General features: G+C 41.5%; 1 protein-coding gene across 1 annotated transcript; it reads left to right on the forward strand.

Annotated features, from left to right (window-relative positions):
- Positions 1-12,742: 12,742 nt before the first annotated feature.
- LOC116353622 (uncharacterized) lies at positions 12,743-16,713 on the forward strand. The gene is made up of 5 exons (XM_031790535.1): positions 12,743-12,989; positions 13,153-13,254; positions 13,533-13,720; positions 13,798-13,868; positions 14,120-16,713. Exons 1-5 carry the CDS (start codon positions 12,956-12,958, stop codon positions 14,478-14,480), a joined length of 756 nt encoding a protein of 251 aa, XP_031646395.1. The 5' UTR covers positions 12,743-12,955; the 3' UTR covers positions 14,481-16,713.
- Positions 16,714-18,034: the final 1,321 nt, after the last annotated feature.

Below are 18,034 nucleotides of genomic sequence, written 5' to 3' on the forward strand. Positions count from 1 at the left end.
TTTTGCAATGGAAGAATGTGCAAAGTAGAAATAAAAAATAATGGGGTGCAAAGGAGCAAAATAAATAAATAAATTAAATACAGTTGGAAAAGAGGTAGTTGTTTGGGCTAAATTATAGGTGGGCTATGTACAGGTGCAGTAATCTGTGAGCTGCTCTGACAGTTGGTGCTTAAAGCTAGTGAGGGAGATAAGTGTTTCCAGTTTCAGAGATTTTTGTAGTTCGTTCCAGTCATTGGCAGCAGAGAACTGGAAGGAGAGGCGGCCAAAGAAATAATTGGTTTTGGGGGTGACTAGAGAGATATACTTGCTGGAGCGTGTGCTACAGGTGGGAGATGCTATGGTGACCAGCGAGCTGAGATAAGGGGGGACTTTACCTAGCAGGGTCTTGTAGATGACATGGAGCCAGTGGGTTTGGCGACGAGTATGAAGCGAGGGCCAGCCAACGATAGCGTACAGGTCGCAATGGTGGGTAGTATATGGGGCTTTGGTGACAAAACGGATTGCACTGTGATAAACTGCATCCAATTTGTTGAGTAGGGTATTGGAGGCTATTTTGTAAATGACATCGCCAAAGTCGAGGATTGGTAGGATGGTTAGTTTTACAAGGGTATGTTTGGCAGCATGAGTGAAGGATGCTTTGTTGCGAAATAGGAAGCCAATTCTAGATTTACAGTGCCTTGCGAAAGTATTCGGCCCCCTTGAACTTTGCGACCTTTTGCCACATTTCAGGCTTCAAACATAAATATATAAAACTGTATTTTTTTGTGAAGAATCAACAACAAGTGGGACACAATCATGAAGTGGAACGACATTTATTGGATATTTCAAACTTTTTGAACAAATCAAAAACAGAAAAATTGGGCGTGCAAAATTATTCTGCCCCCTTAAGTTAATACTTTGTAGCGCCACCTTTTGCTGCGATTACAGCTGTAAGTCGCTTGGGGTATGTCTCTATCAGTTTTGCACATCGAGAGACTGACATTTTTTCCCATTCCTCCTTGCAAAACAGCTCAAGCTCAGTGAGGTTGGATGGAGAGCATTTGTGAACAGCAGTTTTCAGTTCTTTCCACAGATTCTCGATTGGATTCAGGTCTGGACTTTGACTTGGCCATTCTAACACCTGGATATGTTTATTTTTGAACCATTCCATTGTAGATTTTGCTTTATGTTTTGGATCATTGTCTTGTTGGAAGACAAATCTCCGTCCCAGTCTCAGGTCTTTTCCAGACTCCATCAGGTTTTCTTCCAGAATGGTCCTGTATTTGGCTCCATCCATCTTCCCATCAATTTTAACCATCTTCCCTGTCCCTGCTGAAGAAAAGCAGGCCCAAACCATGATGCTGCCACCACCATGTTTGACAGTGGGGATGGTGTGTTCAGGGTGATTTGCAGTGGTCTGATACTCCTTCCATTTCAATATTATCGCTTGCACAGTGCTCCTTGGGATGTTTAAAGCTTGGGAAATCTTTTTTATCCAAATCCGACTTTAAACCTCTTCACAACAGTATCTCGGACCTGCCTGGTGTGTTCCTTGTTCTTCATGATGCTCTCTGCGCTTTTAACGGACCTCTGAGACTATCACAGTGCAGGTGCATTTATACGGAGACTTGATTACACACATGTGGATTGTATTTATCATCATTAGTCATTTAGGTCAACATTGGATCATTCAGAGATCCTCACTGAACTTCTGGAGAGAGTTTGCTGCACTGAAAGTAAAGGGGCTGAATAATCTTGCACGCCTAATTTTTCAGTTTTTGATTTGTTAAAAAAGTTTGAACTATCCAATAAATGTCGTTCCACTTCATGATTGTGTCCCACTTGTTGTTGATTCTTCACAAAAAATACAGTTTTATATCTTTATGTTTGAAGCCTGAAATGTGGCAAAAGGTCACAAAGTTCAAGGGGGCCGAATACTTTCGCAAGGCACTGTAACTTTGGATTGGAGATGTTTGATATGGGTCTGGAAGGAGAGTTTACAGTCTAACCAGACACCTAAGTATTTGTAGTTGTCCACGTTTTCTAAGTCAGAGCCGTCCAGAGTAGTGATGTTGGACAGGCGGGTAGGTGCAGGTAGCGATTGGTTGAAGAGCATGTATTTAGTTTTACTTGTATTTAAGAGCAATTGGAGGCCACGGAAGGAGAGTTGTATGGCATTGAAGCTTGCCTGGAGGGTTGTTAACACAGTGTCCAAAGAAGGGCCAGAAGTATACGGAATGGTGTCGTCTGCGTAGAGGTGGATCAGAGACTCACCAGCAGCAAGAGCGACCTCATTGATGTATACAGAGAAGAGAGTCGGTCCAAGAATTGAACCCTGTGGCACCCCCATAGAGACTGCCAGAGGTCCGGACAGCAGACCCTCCGATTTGACACACTGAACTCTATCAGAGAAGTAGTTGGTGAACCAGGCGAGGCAATCATTTGAGAAACCAAGGCTGTCGAGTCTGCCGATGAGGATGTGGTGATTGACAGAGTCGAAAGCCTTGGCCAGATCAATGAATACGGCTGCACAGTAATGTTTCTTATCGATGGCGGTTAAGATATCGTTTAGGACCTTGAGCGTGGCTGAGGTGCACCCATGACCAGCTCTGAAACCAGATTGCATAGCAGAGAAGGTATGGTGAGATTCGAAATGGTCGGTAATCTGTTTGTTGACTTGGCTTTCGAAGACCTTAGAAAGGCATGGTAGGATAGATATAGGTCTGTAGCAGTTTGGGTCAAGAGTGTCCCCCCCTTTGAAGAGGGGGATGACCGCAGCTGCTTTCCAATCTTTGGGAATCTCAGACGACACGAAAGAGAGGTTGAACAGAAATTAATTGAAATTCTCAATTATGGTGGATTTATCAGTGGTGACAGTGTTTCCTATCTTCAGTGCAGTGGGCAGCTGGGAGGAGGTGTTCTTATTCTCCATGGACTATACAGTGTCCCAGAACTTTTTTGAGTTAGTGTTGCAGGAAGCAAATTTCTGCTTGAAAAAGCTAGCCTTGGCTTTTCTAACTGCCTGTGTATAATGGTTTCTAGCTTCCCTGAACAGCTGCATATCACGGGGGCTGTTCGATGCTAATGCAGAACGCCATAGGATGTTTTTGTGTTGGTTAAGGGCAGTCAGGTCTGGGGAGAACCAAGGGCTATATCTGTTCCTGGTTCTAAATTTCTTGAATGGGGCATGTTTATTTAAGATGGTTAGGAAGGCATTTAAAAAAAATATCCAGGCATCCTCTACTGACGGGATGAGATCAATATCCTTCCAGGATACCCCGGCCAGGTCGATTAGAAAGGCCTGCTCGCTGAAGTGTTTCAGGGAGCGTTTTACAGTGATGAGTGGAGGTCGTTTGACCGCTGACCCATTACGGATGCAGGCAATGAGGCAGTGATCGCTGAGATCTTGGTTGAAGACAGCAGAGGTGTATTTAGAGGGCAAGTTGGTTAGGATGATATCTATGAGGGTGCCCGTGTTTAAGGCTTTGGGGAGGTACCTGGTCAGTTCATTGATAATTTGTGTGAGATTGAGGGCATCAAGTTTAGATTGTAGGATGGCTGGGGTGTTAAGCATGTTCCAGTTTAGGTCGCCTAGCAGCACAAGCTCTGAAGATAGATGGGGGGCAATCAGTTCACATATGGTGTCCAGAGCACAGCTGGGGGCAGAGGGTGGTCTATAGCAGGCGGCAACGGTGAGAGACTTGTTTTTAGAGAGGTGGATTTTTAAAAGTAGAAGTTCAAATTGTTTGGGTACAGACCTGGATAGTAGGACAGAACTCTGCAGGCTATCTTTGCAGTAGATTGCAACACCGCCCCCTTTGGCAGTTCTATCTTGTCTGAAAATGTTGTAGTTTGGAATTAAAATGTCAGAATTTTTGGTGGTCTTCCTAAGCCAGGATTCAGACACAGCTAGAACATCCGGGTTGGCAGAGTGTGCTAAAGCAGTGAATAGAACAAACTTAGGGAGGAGGCTTCTAATGTTAACATGCATGAAACCAAGGCTATTACGGTTACAGAAGTCGTCAAAAGAGAGCGCCTGGGGAATAGGAGTGGAGCTAGGCACTGCAGGGCCTGGATTCACCTCTACATCGCCAGAGGAACATAGGAGGAGTAGAATAAGGGTGCGGCTAAAAGCAATAAGAATTGGTCGTCTAGAACAGAGAGTAAAAGGAGGTTTCTGGGGGCGATAAAATAGCATCAAGGTATAATGTACAGACAAAGGTATGGTAGGATGTGAATACAGTGGAGGTAAACCTAGGTATTGAGTGATGAAGAGAGAGAAATTATCTCTAGAAACATCATTGAAACCAGGAGATGTCGTTGCATGTGTGGGTGGTGGAACTAATAGGTTGGATAAGGTATAGTGAGCAGGACTAGAGGCTCTACAGTGAAATAAGCCAATAAACACTAACCAGAACAGCAATGGACAAGGCATATTGACATTAAGGAGAGGCATGCTTAGTCGAGTGATCAAAAGGGTCCTATGAGTGGAGAGGTTGGTTGGGGGTCACGGCGATTTTGACAGCTAGCCAGGCCATCGGTAGCAAGCTAGCATAGGATGGAGGTCTGTTATTAGCCACCTCTTGCATTCCGTCAGTAGATTAGTGGGGTTCCGTGTGGTAGAGGGGATTAATCCAAATCACACAACAACAACAAAAATAAAAACAATAGATATAGTTATAGAGGCCCAAGAAGAAAACATAATAATAAAAATAAATAAATAAATTGTCCGATTGTCTATTCAGATAGCAGCTGATAAGACAGCTAACGCTTAATAGTAGAATATAAAACATAATAGTAGAGAGAATGATTTATTTAAGCTTTTATTTATTTCATCACATTCCCAGTGGGTCAGAAGTTTACATACACTCAATTAGTATTTGGTAGCATTGCCTTTAAATGGTTTAACTTGGGTCAAACGTTTTGGGTAGCCTTCCACAAGCTTCCCACAATAAGTTGAGTGAATTTTGGCCCATTCCTCCTGACAGAGCTGGTGTAACTGAGTCAGGTTTGTAAGGCCTCCTTGCTCACACATGCTTTTTCAGTTCTGCCCACAAATTTTCTATAGGATTGATGTCAAGGCTTTGTAATGGCCACTCCAATACTTTGACTTTGTTGTCCTTAAGCCATTTTGACACAACTTTGGAAGTATGCTTGGGGTCAATGTCCATTTGGAAGACCTATTTGTGACCAAGCTTTAACAGATGTCTTGAGATGGTGCTTCAATATATCCACATAATTTTCCTGCCTCATAATGTCATCTATTTTGTGAAGTGCACCAGTCCCTCCTGCAGCAAAGCACCCCCACAACATGATGCTGCCATCCCCGTGCTTCACGGTTGGGATGGTGTTCTTCGGCTTGCAAGCCTCCCACTTTTTCCTCCAAACATAAGGATGGTCATTATGGCAAAACAGTTCTATTTTTGTTTTATCAGACCAGAGGACATTTCTCCAAAAAGTATGATCTTTGTCCCCATGTGCAGTTGCAAACTGTAGTCTGGCTTTTTTATAGTGGTTTTGGAGCAGTGGCTTCTTCCTTGCTGAGTGGCATTTCAGGTTATGTCGATATAGGACTCGTTTCACTATGGATAATAGATACTTTTGTACCTGTTTCCTCCAGCATCTTCACAAGGTCCTTTGCTGTTGTTCTTGGATTGATTTGTACTTTTCGCACCAAAGTACGTTAATCTCTAGGAGACAGAACGCGTCTCCTTCCTGAGCAGTATCACGGCTGCATGGTCCCATGGTGTTTATACTTGCGTACTATTGTTTGTACAGATGAATGTAGTACCTTCAGGCGTTTGGAAATTGCTCCCAAGGATGAACCAGACTTGTTGAGGTCTACAATTATTTTTCTGAGGTCCTGGCTGATTTATTTTGATTTTCCCATGATGCCAAGCAAAGAGGCACTGAGTTAGAAGGTAGGCCTTGAAATACATCCACAGGTACACCTCCAATTGACTCACATGATGTCAACTAGCCTATCAGAAGCTTCTAAAGCCATTACATAATTTTCTGGAATTTTCCAAGCTGTTTAAAGGCAGTCAACTTCATGTATGTAAACTTCTGACCCACTGGAATTGTGATACAATTAATTATAAGTTAAATAATCTGTCTGTAAACAATTGTTGGAAATACGACTTGTGTCATGCACAAAGTAGATGTCCTAACCGACTTGCCAAATCTAGTTTGTTAACAAGAAATTTGTGGAGTGGTTGAAAAAGAGTTTTCATGACTCCAACCTAAGTGTATGTAAACTTCCGACTTCAATTGTACATAGTCATTGAACACTGGTCACTTTAATAATGTTTACATACAGTTTTACCCACTTTACATATATATACTGTATTCTTGTCATGGCTCATCCTATATAACTATTGCTGTACAGACATTTTCTATTTACCATTGACATACACACAGAGACTTCATAAAGTATTCAGACCCCTTGACTTTTTCCATATTTTGTTACGTTACAGCCTTATTCTAAAATGGATTCATTAAATAAAAATCATCAGCAATCTACACACAATAAATACCCCACAATGACAAAGTGAAAACAGGTATTTTACCTTAATTACTTAAGTATTCAGACCCTTTGCTATGAGACTGGAAATTGAGCTTAGACGCTTCCTGTTTCCATTGATCATCCTTGAGATGTTTCTACAACTTCATTTAACTAGGCAAGTCAGTTAAGAACAAATTCTTATTTACAATGACGGCCTACACCGGCAAATCCCGGACGATGCTGGGTCAAATGTGCGCCACACTATGGGACTCCCAATCACGGCCGGTTGTGATACAACCTGGATTTGAACCAGGGTGTCAGTAGTGACACCTCTAGCACTGAGATCCAGTGCCTTTAACCTCTGTGTCACTCGGGAGGCCATTGGACAATGCAGTGGCCCAGCCAGAGCCTGAACCCGATCGAACATCTCTGGAGAAACATGAAAATAGCTGTGCAGCAACACTCCCCATCCAACCTGACAGAGCTTGAGAGGATCTGCAGAGAAGGATGAGATAAACTCCCCACATACAGGTGTGATAAGCTTGTAGCATCATACCCAAGAATCAAGGCTGTAATCACTGCCAAATGTGTTTCAACAAAGTACTGAGTAAAGGGTCTGAATACTTATGTAAATGTGATATTTCAGTATTTTTAATACATTTGAAAAAAGTATAACTTTTTGTCTTGTCATTATGGGGTATTGTGTGTAGATTGGTGAGGGGAAAAATGATTTAATCCATTTTAGAATAAGCTGTAACCTAAAAAAATGTGTGGGGGGGGGGGGAATCAAAGGGTCTGAATACTTTCCGAAGACACTGTATATATTTATATCACGGATTGTGGTCCGGAAGCTAACTTCCTGGAATTCTATCCATTTTGCCATGGTGTTTTGTACTGCGTATTTGAAAACTGTATACTTAATATAGCTCATTCTATTATTTCTACTACTGTACATTGCATTGATTTATTTGACCAGGTAAGATGACTTAGAACACATTCTCATGTACAGCAAGAACCTAGGGAATAGTTACAGGGGGATGAATGAGCCAATTGGATGCTGGGGATGATAAAGTGGCCATGATGGTATGAGGGCCAAATTGGGAATTTAGCCAGGACACCGGGATTAACACCCCTAGAGTCCACAGAGAGTCAGGATACCCGTTTAACCTCCCATCGGAAAGACGGGACTCTAATCACTGCCCTGGGTCATTGGGATATTTTTTATTTTAGACCAGAGGAAAGAGGGCCTCCTACTGGCACTCCAACAGCATCTGGTATCCCATCCAGGGACTAACCCTGCAAAGTTACAGAGGCAAGCCAGCAGTGGGATGCAGGGTGGTACTTTCTAAGAATGTTATTTAAAAACATACATTCTGTCCTCAGACTGTTAAGAAAACTTTGGTTAAGTTCAGAGAACATTCTTAAAATGTTATTTAAAAACATATACATTCCATTCTCAGCATCAACAAAACGTTCTGTATCTTGTTAAGTGTTTTCGGGTGTGTTGACCTCGCCCACTAAATGGCCACACCTGATCTTAATAAGTTCTAGTTCTCTTTGAAATTAGGTTTGTTTGGACAGACTAAAATGAACAGCTTTGTATGAGTAAAGAAACAAGGCATGCTAGCTCAATATTGGTGGTGCTGTGGAGTAATTCCCAGTGGTGTAAAGCACTTAAGTAAAAATACTTTAAAGTACTACTTAAATCATTTTGGGGGGTGGGGTATCTGTACTTTACTGTAGGTTCAAATCTCACTGATGCTGTCACAATAAAAAAAGTGTCACGCCTAAGGAAACAAATTTCCATTTGTTCTATATGTGCTTAGAATTCAAAAAAGTTAACCCAAAATAAGCTAATAATCAGTGTTATTGAAACATTCAGTGTAAGTTAAGAATTTATTCAAAAACTCCAAATAACCTCTCATTTCTGTTCTCATGCAAACACTTAATAAAACCTCCCAGGAAAACTTTAATAGAACCAGAGTAAAACATTCTCAGAACCTCTCTGCAACCTAAAAATAAACATTACCAGAACAGGCGAAATATTCACTTCCATTCTCAGAACATTTAAAAAACGTTAATATTTACCTGTCAGAAAACTCATGGCTTCGTTCCATGAGTTTGGGAAATTAAAAACGTACATTCCCACAACTTCCAAGGAATTGAAGGGATTAAACCAAGGCCTCATACCTTTTAAAGGGTTAATAAATTGTGTTATGATAAACTGTAAGGTATTCTCTTAGGAGAACCTATGTGTGTGTGTGTGTGTGTGTGTGTGTGTGTGTGTGTTAACACAAGTTGAGTGATGTGCCCTGCAGACACTATCAGAAAGCAGAAACCGCCTACGCTCATACTCCTCCTGTCTGGGTCCCACTGTGACTGTCTGAGGTTCTGAGAACACAAGGCCAAAGTCAGGCCTGATGGAGACCACCACCTGGCAGAAGATGCTTAGACTTACTTGTTGTGAAATGTCACCTTGATGTGAACCTATACCTATATAAGCTGCAGGATGTCTTCGACACCTCGCAAAACCTGGGCAGAGCCATCATATACTATACTCTGTACCAGCAGTTGTATTACTAAAGAAGAATCGCAATACTTCAACAAAGAGTCTGTGTTTCCTTTCTACTACCAAATATATAACTTTGATAATTATATAGACCTGATCATCTGTTGAAGAAATTGACCAACAGAATCAAATCTGCTAGCTGGGTATCTTGTCAAGTTATTGTTTTAGAACTCAAGCTCTGGAAGGTATAACTTGTTCACAGTAAAAGGTATTTCTATTCTGATCCTTACAAAATAACACCTGTTTTAGTGACTGATGGCACTTTTCTAAAATTCTATGACATGTCCCATGATCAGAAACGTTCTTATCGAGATAGTATATTAAAACACATATCTGCACCAAAACAAATTACAAAAAGCATTGTGTCCTACATATGATAAGGACAGACATACACACGAAATGTAATATTAATTAAAAATAAGTTTAACTTATATACTTATAATAACTTTATTGAAAGAATAAGGTTAGGAAAATATATTTTCATTCAAACCTGATAACAAAGTGCAAGTTAGAGCCTACATTACTATCATAACCGTAACATCCAACACAACCGCTTGCCCTCGCATTCAGGTGACAAACAAGCAAACCACGTCTTATTCTCCTTTCTATCTTTCCTGTAACAAAGTAAACCATTTCTAGAGTAGTCCTCAAGTACACTGAAGTTTCACTCTTTCTGTTCTGACAATCAACCAAATGTTAGCTTGTTCTTTGATCTGTTTGTGCTATATTAGCCAACTCCTATGGTAACATGGCATGACAACTATCATACATAAGAAATGGGATCATGAATGGAAGGGAATTGTGCAGTTATCAACCTGTTTTCAAGGTGACAAAGTAACATTTTACAATCCCAATTTTGGGGGGAAAATATGTAACAATTTAATATATGATAGTCCATAACTGAAATATGTATGATCATGTATTCCTGTAAGTAGTAAGGTCACAAACCAGCTAGACCAGGCAGGATGATTTAATTGCCAATATGACCACAAAGCCTGAGCTTTCATAGTAATCCAATTTATTATCATAAGGTTAGACAAAATACTTGTGTAGGAGAGGCAGGTTCTTTCTATGCTGAAAGACAAATTCTAGAAAAATAGGTTACAGTTAAACATGTATTCATTCATCTCCTATAGCTAGTTATTGCCTGTTGATAGCTGCAGATGTACTTCAATTAAGTACCCCGGACAACAGCACTGCACCCCCAACAGCAACTCGCCCAAGCCTTCCCCATTTCTCCTTCTCCCAAATCCATTCAGCTGATGTTCTGAAAGAGCTGCAAAATCTGGACCCCTACAAATCAGCCGGGCTAGACAATCTGGACCCTTTCTTTCTAAAATTATCTGCCGAAATTGTTGCCACCCCTATTACTAGCCTGTTCAACCTCTCTTTCGTGTCGTCTGAGATTCCCAAAGATTGGAAAGCAGCTGCGGTCATCCCCCTCTTCAAAGGGGGGGACACTCTTGACCCAAACTGCTACAGACCTATATCTATCCTACCGTGCCTTTCTAAGGTCTTCGAAAGCCAAGTCAACAAACAGATTACCGACCATTTCGAATCTCACCATACCTTCTCTGCTATGCAATCTGGTTTCAGAGCTGGTCATGGGTGCACCTCAGCCACGCTCAAGGTCCTAAACGATATCTTAACCGCCATCGATAAGAAACATTACTGTGCAGCCGTATTCATTGATCTGGCCAAGGCTTTCGACTCTGTCAATCACCATATCCTCATCGGCAGACTCGACAGCCTTGGTTTCTCAAATGATTGCCTCGCCTGGTTCACCAACTACTTCTCTGATAGAGTTCAGTGTGTCAAGTCGGAGGGTCTGCTGTCCGGACCTCTGGCAGTCTCTATGGGGGTGCCACAGGGTTCAATTCTTGGACCGACTCTCTTCTCTGTATACATCAATGAGGTCGCTCTTGCTGCTGGTGAGTCCCTGATCCACCTCTACGCAGACGACACCATTCTGTATACTTCCGGCCCTTCTTTGGACACTGTGTTAACAACCCTCCAGGCAAGCTTCAATGCCATACAACTCTCCTTCCGTGGCCTCCAATTGCTCTTAAATACAAGTAAAACTAAATGCATGCTCTTCAACCGATCGCTACCTGCACCTACCCGCCTGTCCAACATCACTACTCTGGACGGCTCTGACTTAGAATACGTGGACAACTACAAATACTTAGGTGTCTGGTTAGATTGTAAACTCTCCTTCCAGACCCATATCAAACATCTCCAATCCAAAGTTAAATCTAGAATTGGCTTCCTATTTCGCAACAAAGCATCCTTCACTCATGCTGCCAAACATACCCTTGTAAAACTGACCATCCTACCAATCCTCGACTTTGGCGATGTCATTTACAAAATAGCCTCCAATACCCTACTCAACAAATTGGATGCAGTCTATCACAGTGCAATCCGTTTTATCACCAAAGCCCCATATACTACCCACCATTGCGACCTGTACGCTCTCGTTGGCTGGCCCTCGCTTCATACTCGTCGCCAAACCCACTGGCTCCATGTCATCTACAAGACCCTGCTAGGTAAAGTCCCCCCTTATCTCAGCTCGCTGGTCACCATAGCATCTCCCACCTGTAGCACACGCTCCAGCAGGTATATCTCTCTAGTCACCCCCAAAACCAATTCTTTCTTTGGCCGCCTCTCCTTCCAGTTCTCTGCTGCCAATGACTGGAACGAACTACAAAAATCTCTGAAACTGGAAACACTTATCTCCCTCACTAGCTTTAAGCACCAACTGTCAGAGCAGCTCACAGATTACTGCACCTGTACATAGCCCACCTATAATTTAGCCCAAACAACTACCTCTTTCCCAACTGTATTTAATTTTAATTTATTTATTTATTTTGCTCCTTTGCACCCCATTATTTTTTATTTCTACTTTGCTCATTCTTCCATTGCTAAACTACCATTCCAGTATTTTACTTGCTATATTGTATTTACTTTGCCATCATGGCCTTTTTGCCTTTACCTCCCTTCTCACCTCATTTGCTCACATTGTATATAGACTTGTTTATACTGCATTATTGACTGTATGTTTGTTTTTTACTCCATGTGTAACTCTGTGTCGTTTTATCTGTCGAACTGCTTTGCTTTATCTTGGCCAGGTCGCAATTGTAAATGAGAACTTGTTCTCAACTTGCCTACCTGGTTAAATAAAGGTAAATAAATAAATAAGTACAAGCTTGGGCTCCCGAGTGGCGCAGCGGTCTAAGGCACTGCATCTCAGTGCAAGAGGCGATACTACAGCCTGGTATCACATCCAGCCGTGATTGGAAGTCCCAATGGCGCACAATTGGCCCAGCGTCGTCTGGGTTTGGCAGTGGTTGTAAATAAGAATTTGTTCTTAACTGACTTGCCACATTAAATAAAGGATACAAAATAACGTGAATGAACAACAGAGACAAAATACAATATGGAAATGACTTAATGGGGTATGGCCTCATCTCCGATGAATGCTAATGACATGCTGGTACCCTTTTGCTGGGAAAGTTAAACGAGCATTCAGACCAGTCTTCCAGATTGAACTTTCGTAAACTACATTAGAATTCACAGAGGTTGCCTGCCCAATATTTATCCTGCTTTCAGTCAAACCAAGCACTGGCAGACACAAGATAACTAGCTAGATTTAAAAAAAAACATTTAACTTCATAATAGCCCTTATTCCATGATCGAACGTTCTAAACACACGGTTTGGCAATTTCCGGTCAGTCTAGTTGTTATCGACGATATAACGTTACTACCACTATGTCGCAGTTTTTTACTAGGTGTCTTCAGGACTTGCCTCAAATACATATTAATGATGTACATCTAATGATGTACATCGAATTGTTAAATAAGCCTCCGAGACTCCAGCTAGCAAGAATGAAAAGGGGTTCAAGATGTATATAGGAAGCTACATAGACAACTATGAAGGTGAGTACCAGGTCAATGACAGATATGACGTTAGCTAGCTACAAGCATTAGCTAGCTAATTGAACTATTAACTGTATCTAGCTAGTTACTTCGTACAATTATGTATATATATATATACATATTTTCTAGCAAAAAATAATTGTTATTCATCTCTTCTACACAGTATCTAACAAAGATACTTTGACAGGGGAGATCACCGTGAGGGCTGCCTGTCACAGGTCCATGAGGAAGAGTGAAAAGCCGCACAGCATGAGAGTAGGGAAAGGTCAGCTACTAGGTACCTTGTTAAACATCTCCTGTGAGACACTGTCATCGGGGTCAAAATGTGTTGGAGACAGTGATGGGTCCCAATCCCAATTTAGAATTGCCCACTTAACAGGTTATTTGGTAAAGATCTGTTGATGCAGTGTTTGGTAATTGTGTTACTGAGACACAATGTATTCCTGTATAGTTAAGAAGACTAGACACTACTATGTTTATTGTTATTTATGGGCTGCATCATTCTTGTTTCTCACTTCAGTCTTTCATCACACGTATCTTCAGATGGTGTTAAAGCACTCCGTACCAGTGATAGTGGTCCAAAGCCACTGCTCCTGTGTTGCAGGAAGTGCTCTGTGCAATCATCTGGTGGCCCTTCTTTACCAGACTACTCTCAACTAAACATTCCTGCTGCACCACCAGTTCACAGCTGCACAGACACAGAACAGCATTGGCACAAGCCAAGAACACTTGTGAGTCTATCAATATCCATAAAAAAACGCACCTGAAAAGTATTCAGCCTATGTAACAGTAAATCCTTGTTAATTAGAGTGTGAAGCCAGGTCCGGTTGGTGGGATAGAGTTCCGTAAACCTATTAACTCGTGTGCTGATGGAATAAGGTAAGTTGGACGTTCCTAGAATGGAAACATTATAGAAAACATTTTCTTGTGATTGTATCCAGATAAGCCTAAACAGTGGCGTCTTTACGATGTAATGACAAAGACTGGGGGAAATATATAATCTATAAATCTGTATATTTTAATTCATTTTATTTGAACTCTTGGGCTTGTGCTGTTTCTGGAAAAGTTACATGAGTCTTTGTCATAGTAATCTCTCCAACCTGATGTTAAGGTTTTAAAATGTTTTGCAGAAGTTCACTCTACAAAGCACTCAATGGTTACATGCCTGACATGGACTCTCTCCACGTCTCAGAAACGTATGCCAACTTTTCTCCACTTCCTGCCCCTCTTGGGACAACAATGGAAATGTCAGCTGACATGCCCCTGGTTGAGTCCTCCTTTGGGCCAGTGCAATGCGGCAGTGTTCTGTCCTATCAGCTTCCACAGCCAAAGACCCATGAAATTGTGAAGATTGCCGATGCCCCTTCTCCACCAATACTTCCATTAGATGGCTACAGGCTTCAGGCTTCCCAGTGTGCTTACGTCCTTAGCCATCAGGAGCAGTTCCACCTCAAGGCATTAGAGACAACTTACGAGATGTCACAAAGTTGAGGTTGCTACAAGGGAGCAGAGCAGCAGCCCGGAATCGCATCAGCTCAGGAAAATGAGAATAACATCCTCTCGTTTCCAAGAGGTTTGCCATGTCTGGGGCGAGACCTCAGCTGACCACCTAGCTGAGCGTATGTTCAAGGAATCTGGGATCTGGATGCAGACCATGGAGATGAAGAAGGGGCTAGCCATGGAGCCAGTGGCTGTACAGGAGTACTGCACACTGAAGAATTTTAACTTCTTTCCGTGTGGCTACGTAGTGCACCCAGGTGCTCCGTGGTTAGGATCCTATCCAGGTGGAATCATATTTGATCCCAGTGTGAGACCACACTTTGGACTCTTAGAGGTCAAGTTATGTTGACTGCCCTTACCTAAAGATACAGAATGGAGAGCTGAAGTTGAAGAGATCTCATGCTTACTACTGGCAGGTGAAAGGTCAAATCCTTCTCACAGGTTGTAGCTGGTGTGACTTTGTCATCTGTGCACAGGAGGACATTTTAGTTGAAAGGATATTTAAAGATCTACAGGTTTAAAAAACTATGAGAGAAGGTTGACCACTTATTTTTACCACTACTTGCAGAAGTGTCTCTCGCACCTGAATGGATCCCCTGCATGGGTGCCAAGTTTAGTGGTTTTATGAAAAATAAGTATTGATGTTCTTGTGAAGAAATCTATAGTAGAATAGATTTGTTTAAAAAAAAATATTTCAGCAAATGTTCAACAGTTCAGTTAATCAATTACACATCTCTAACATTGTATTCAATCTTGCATTCTGGCTGTACTGTGTTTACTTGATTTCTTTCCCCCACCCCTGTTACTCATTGCCTAATTAAAGCCAATACAAGCTCCACACAAACTGATATTCACTACAACACAAATGATTGATACATGTCATAGATAAACAAATGATTATTTTGCTGCGAGCAAATAAACACATGTACATTTACACTGGCTTGGCCCATGCTCTGGACCGGATCAGAGACGGCACAGTCCATAGGCAGCGCACCTTGTTCTTCATCCCCCTCAGTCGGAGCAGGACGTTTCAGTCTTCTTTCCCAAACACCAGATCTCTTTTGAATTTGCCAGTTCCATGCGAAGACAGTAGGAACTACACCTCTTTTTAGGTATTGCCCCCCCCCCCCCCATTTTCCCCTCAACAAAGTCACTGTCGACGAAATGTGTACTACACACCTTTGTGTGTTTGGTGACAGTAAAGTTGTCACGACGTACTGCCACAAACCACCTTTTTCTGAGCTCTACATCGACTGGGAAACGATGGAAGCTCACAATACCATTACATTTGGAAGAAACTGAACACAGAGGCACTGAACAATGTTCATTAGCACCTCCTTGGCGGGGCTGTAATTTAAACGTAGTAATTGCGAACTATTTCAGCCAGAAATGCATCGACGACAGCTAGTAAGCTAATGATAAAAACAATAGCAGAACTCGCTCCGGAAGTCATTAACCCGGTCTGAAGTAAATTAGAACGTTGGAGGTGGAATAATGCATTTAGCCTATTACCAGCTACTGTAGCTGGATGCGAGTTGACTCACTGAGTATCGTGAATACGGCGTTAGCGTAACTGCGTTCAAACAGGGCTGCAATGAAAACGAATGGGCCTACAACTAATATGTTAGCGTCAAACTTTGACAAGGCAATGGACAAATAGTATTTGAGACAAGCTGAAAAAACAGACCTCTTCTGGCGCAATCTTTACTTTGTTCTGTGTTACGACGTATCGTACGTAGTTTAATGTACAAACAACGACCTAGCTATACGTAATGTGTAGCCAATTTAGATAGCTACAGTAATAACAGCCCGTTTGTACCACTGACGTATATGTTTCGATTTAGCATTCGAACCACATTGATTATGAAACATTGAGAATAATGACAAAGATGCTGGTAGCAAACGCATGAGCAATCAACATTAACCCAGCTAACTAGCTAGTATGCAGGGTCGTCACTAGTTACCACAGCCATAAACCCTGCCATAAAATGTGATTTTAAACCTAACCTTGTGCCTAACCGTAAATTCATTTAAAGTTTTCATGAATTCTTATAGCCAATTTTGACTGTGCCATCTATTCTTATAGCCAATTTGGACTGTTTGTGCCATCTAGTGGAAACCAGTATAGTATGCAGTTGCCTGTCAGCTAGCTAACGAACCAATCATATGCAGATGGCTGACTAACAATAAAGCTGCCTCTGCTCCATCTGTGAATCAACCAGGGTGAACAAACAGTTTCAAGTTTTAAAGTCATGTGCACAAGTACAGTGCAATGCATTTCTTGCAAGTTCTAAACCCAACAATGCAGTGGTCGATATCAACGTAGTACTAAAATAGCAAGTTAGAACAAAAACACGACACATAAATAAGATGAACATGAGAAAGTAAGAAGCTATGATACAGGGTCAGTTCCTATACCATATTTACAATGTGCAGGGAGACTGGAGTGACAGGCAGATATGTATAGGGGTAAGGTGACTAGGCATCATGATGTATGGTAAAACAGTAGCAGCAGCGTAAATGAAGATTGTATGTGAGTGTAGAGTCAATAAAAAATGTGTGTGCATGTTATGTGTGTGTTGGAGTGTCAGTGTGAGTGCATAGAAAGTGTTTTTTTTATATATACATTTTTGTATACAAGGGTCAACTCATATGGTCTGTGTAGCCATTTTGTTCGCTATTTAGTAGTATTATGGCTTGGGGATAGAAGCTGTTCAGGAGCCTGTTGTTGTCAGACTTGATGCACCGGTACCGCTTGCCGTGCGGAAGCAGAGAGAACAGTCTATGGCTTGGGTGGCTGGAGTCTAACGATGTTCGTTAAAGCTAGCAAAGCAAACAACTTGATACAGTTGAACAAAAAAGTTATGCAAATGTAGCAACAACAAAAATTTGTCACATACAGCGGATAGGTGCAGTGAAATATAACGTTAGTCATTTTTTACCTGTGTATGAATGAATGATTCATAGCAAAAGACTGAAAGTAAGCTAAACCATCATTCTCACTCGGCATGAACTTTTATTTTGACTTTCTTGACTGAGCTCTGTGTCGTCGATGGCACCATTTGAATTCAAGGCAACACATTATTGAAAGCTGTAGCTTGACTTTGCATGTTGTCCATGATGAAAATATGAGTAATCAAAAGAGCTGTCATTATTTTTTATATCCACACAGTAGTGTTAGTAGTTTAGGACAAGATGTGTTTTTTACAGAAGAAGCCCCTCTCTCATTCTAGAGTAGGAGGGTACATATGCAAATATCAAATTAATAGGCAAACGCAAGATTAACGATTATTGGTCCATTATAATCAAATCGCTATGTGACGTTATGTGACGGCCTAAACTGTCATCCCAAATCGTGTGCCAAAACTAAAATTTAACTTTTTAAAGGCCCAGTGCAGTCAAAAAGGTGATATTCTTATGTTTTATATATATATTTCCACACTATAAGGTTGGCATAATTCTGTGAAATTGTGAACAATTGAGTTTTGCAGTAAATTCTTTAATAGACCAACAAGAGAGAATTTCCAAACCTCGTTGCCAAAAAC

This window comes from Oncorhynchus kisutch, linkage group LG15, assembly GCF_002021735.2.
Source record: "Oncorhynchus kisutch isolate 150728-3 linkage group LG15, Okis_V2, whole genome shotgun sequence".
NCBI classification, from domain to species: Eukaryota; Metazoa; Chordata; class Actinopteri; order Salmoniformes; family Salmonidae; genus Oncorhynchus; species Oncorhynchus kisutch.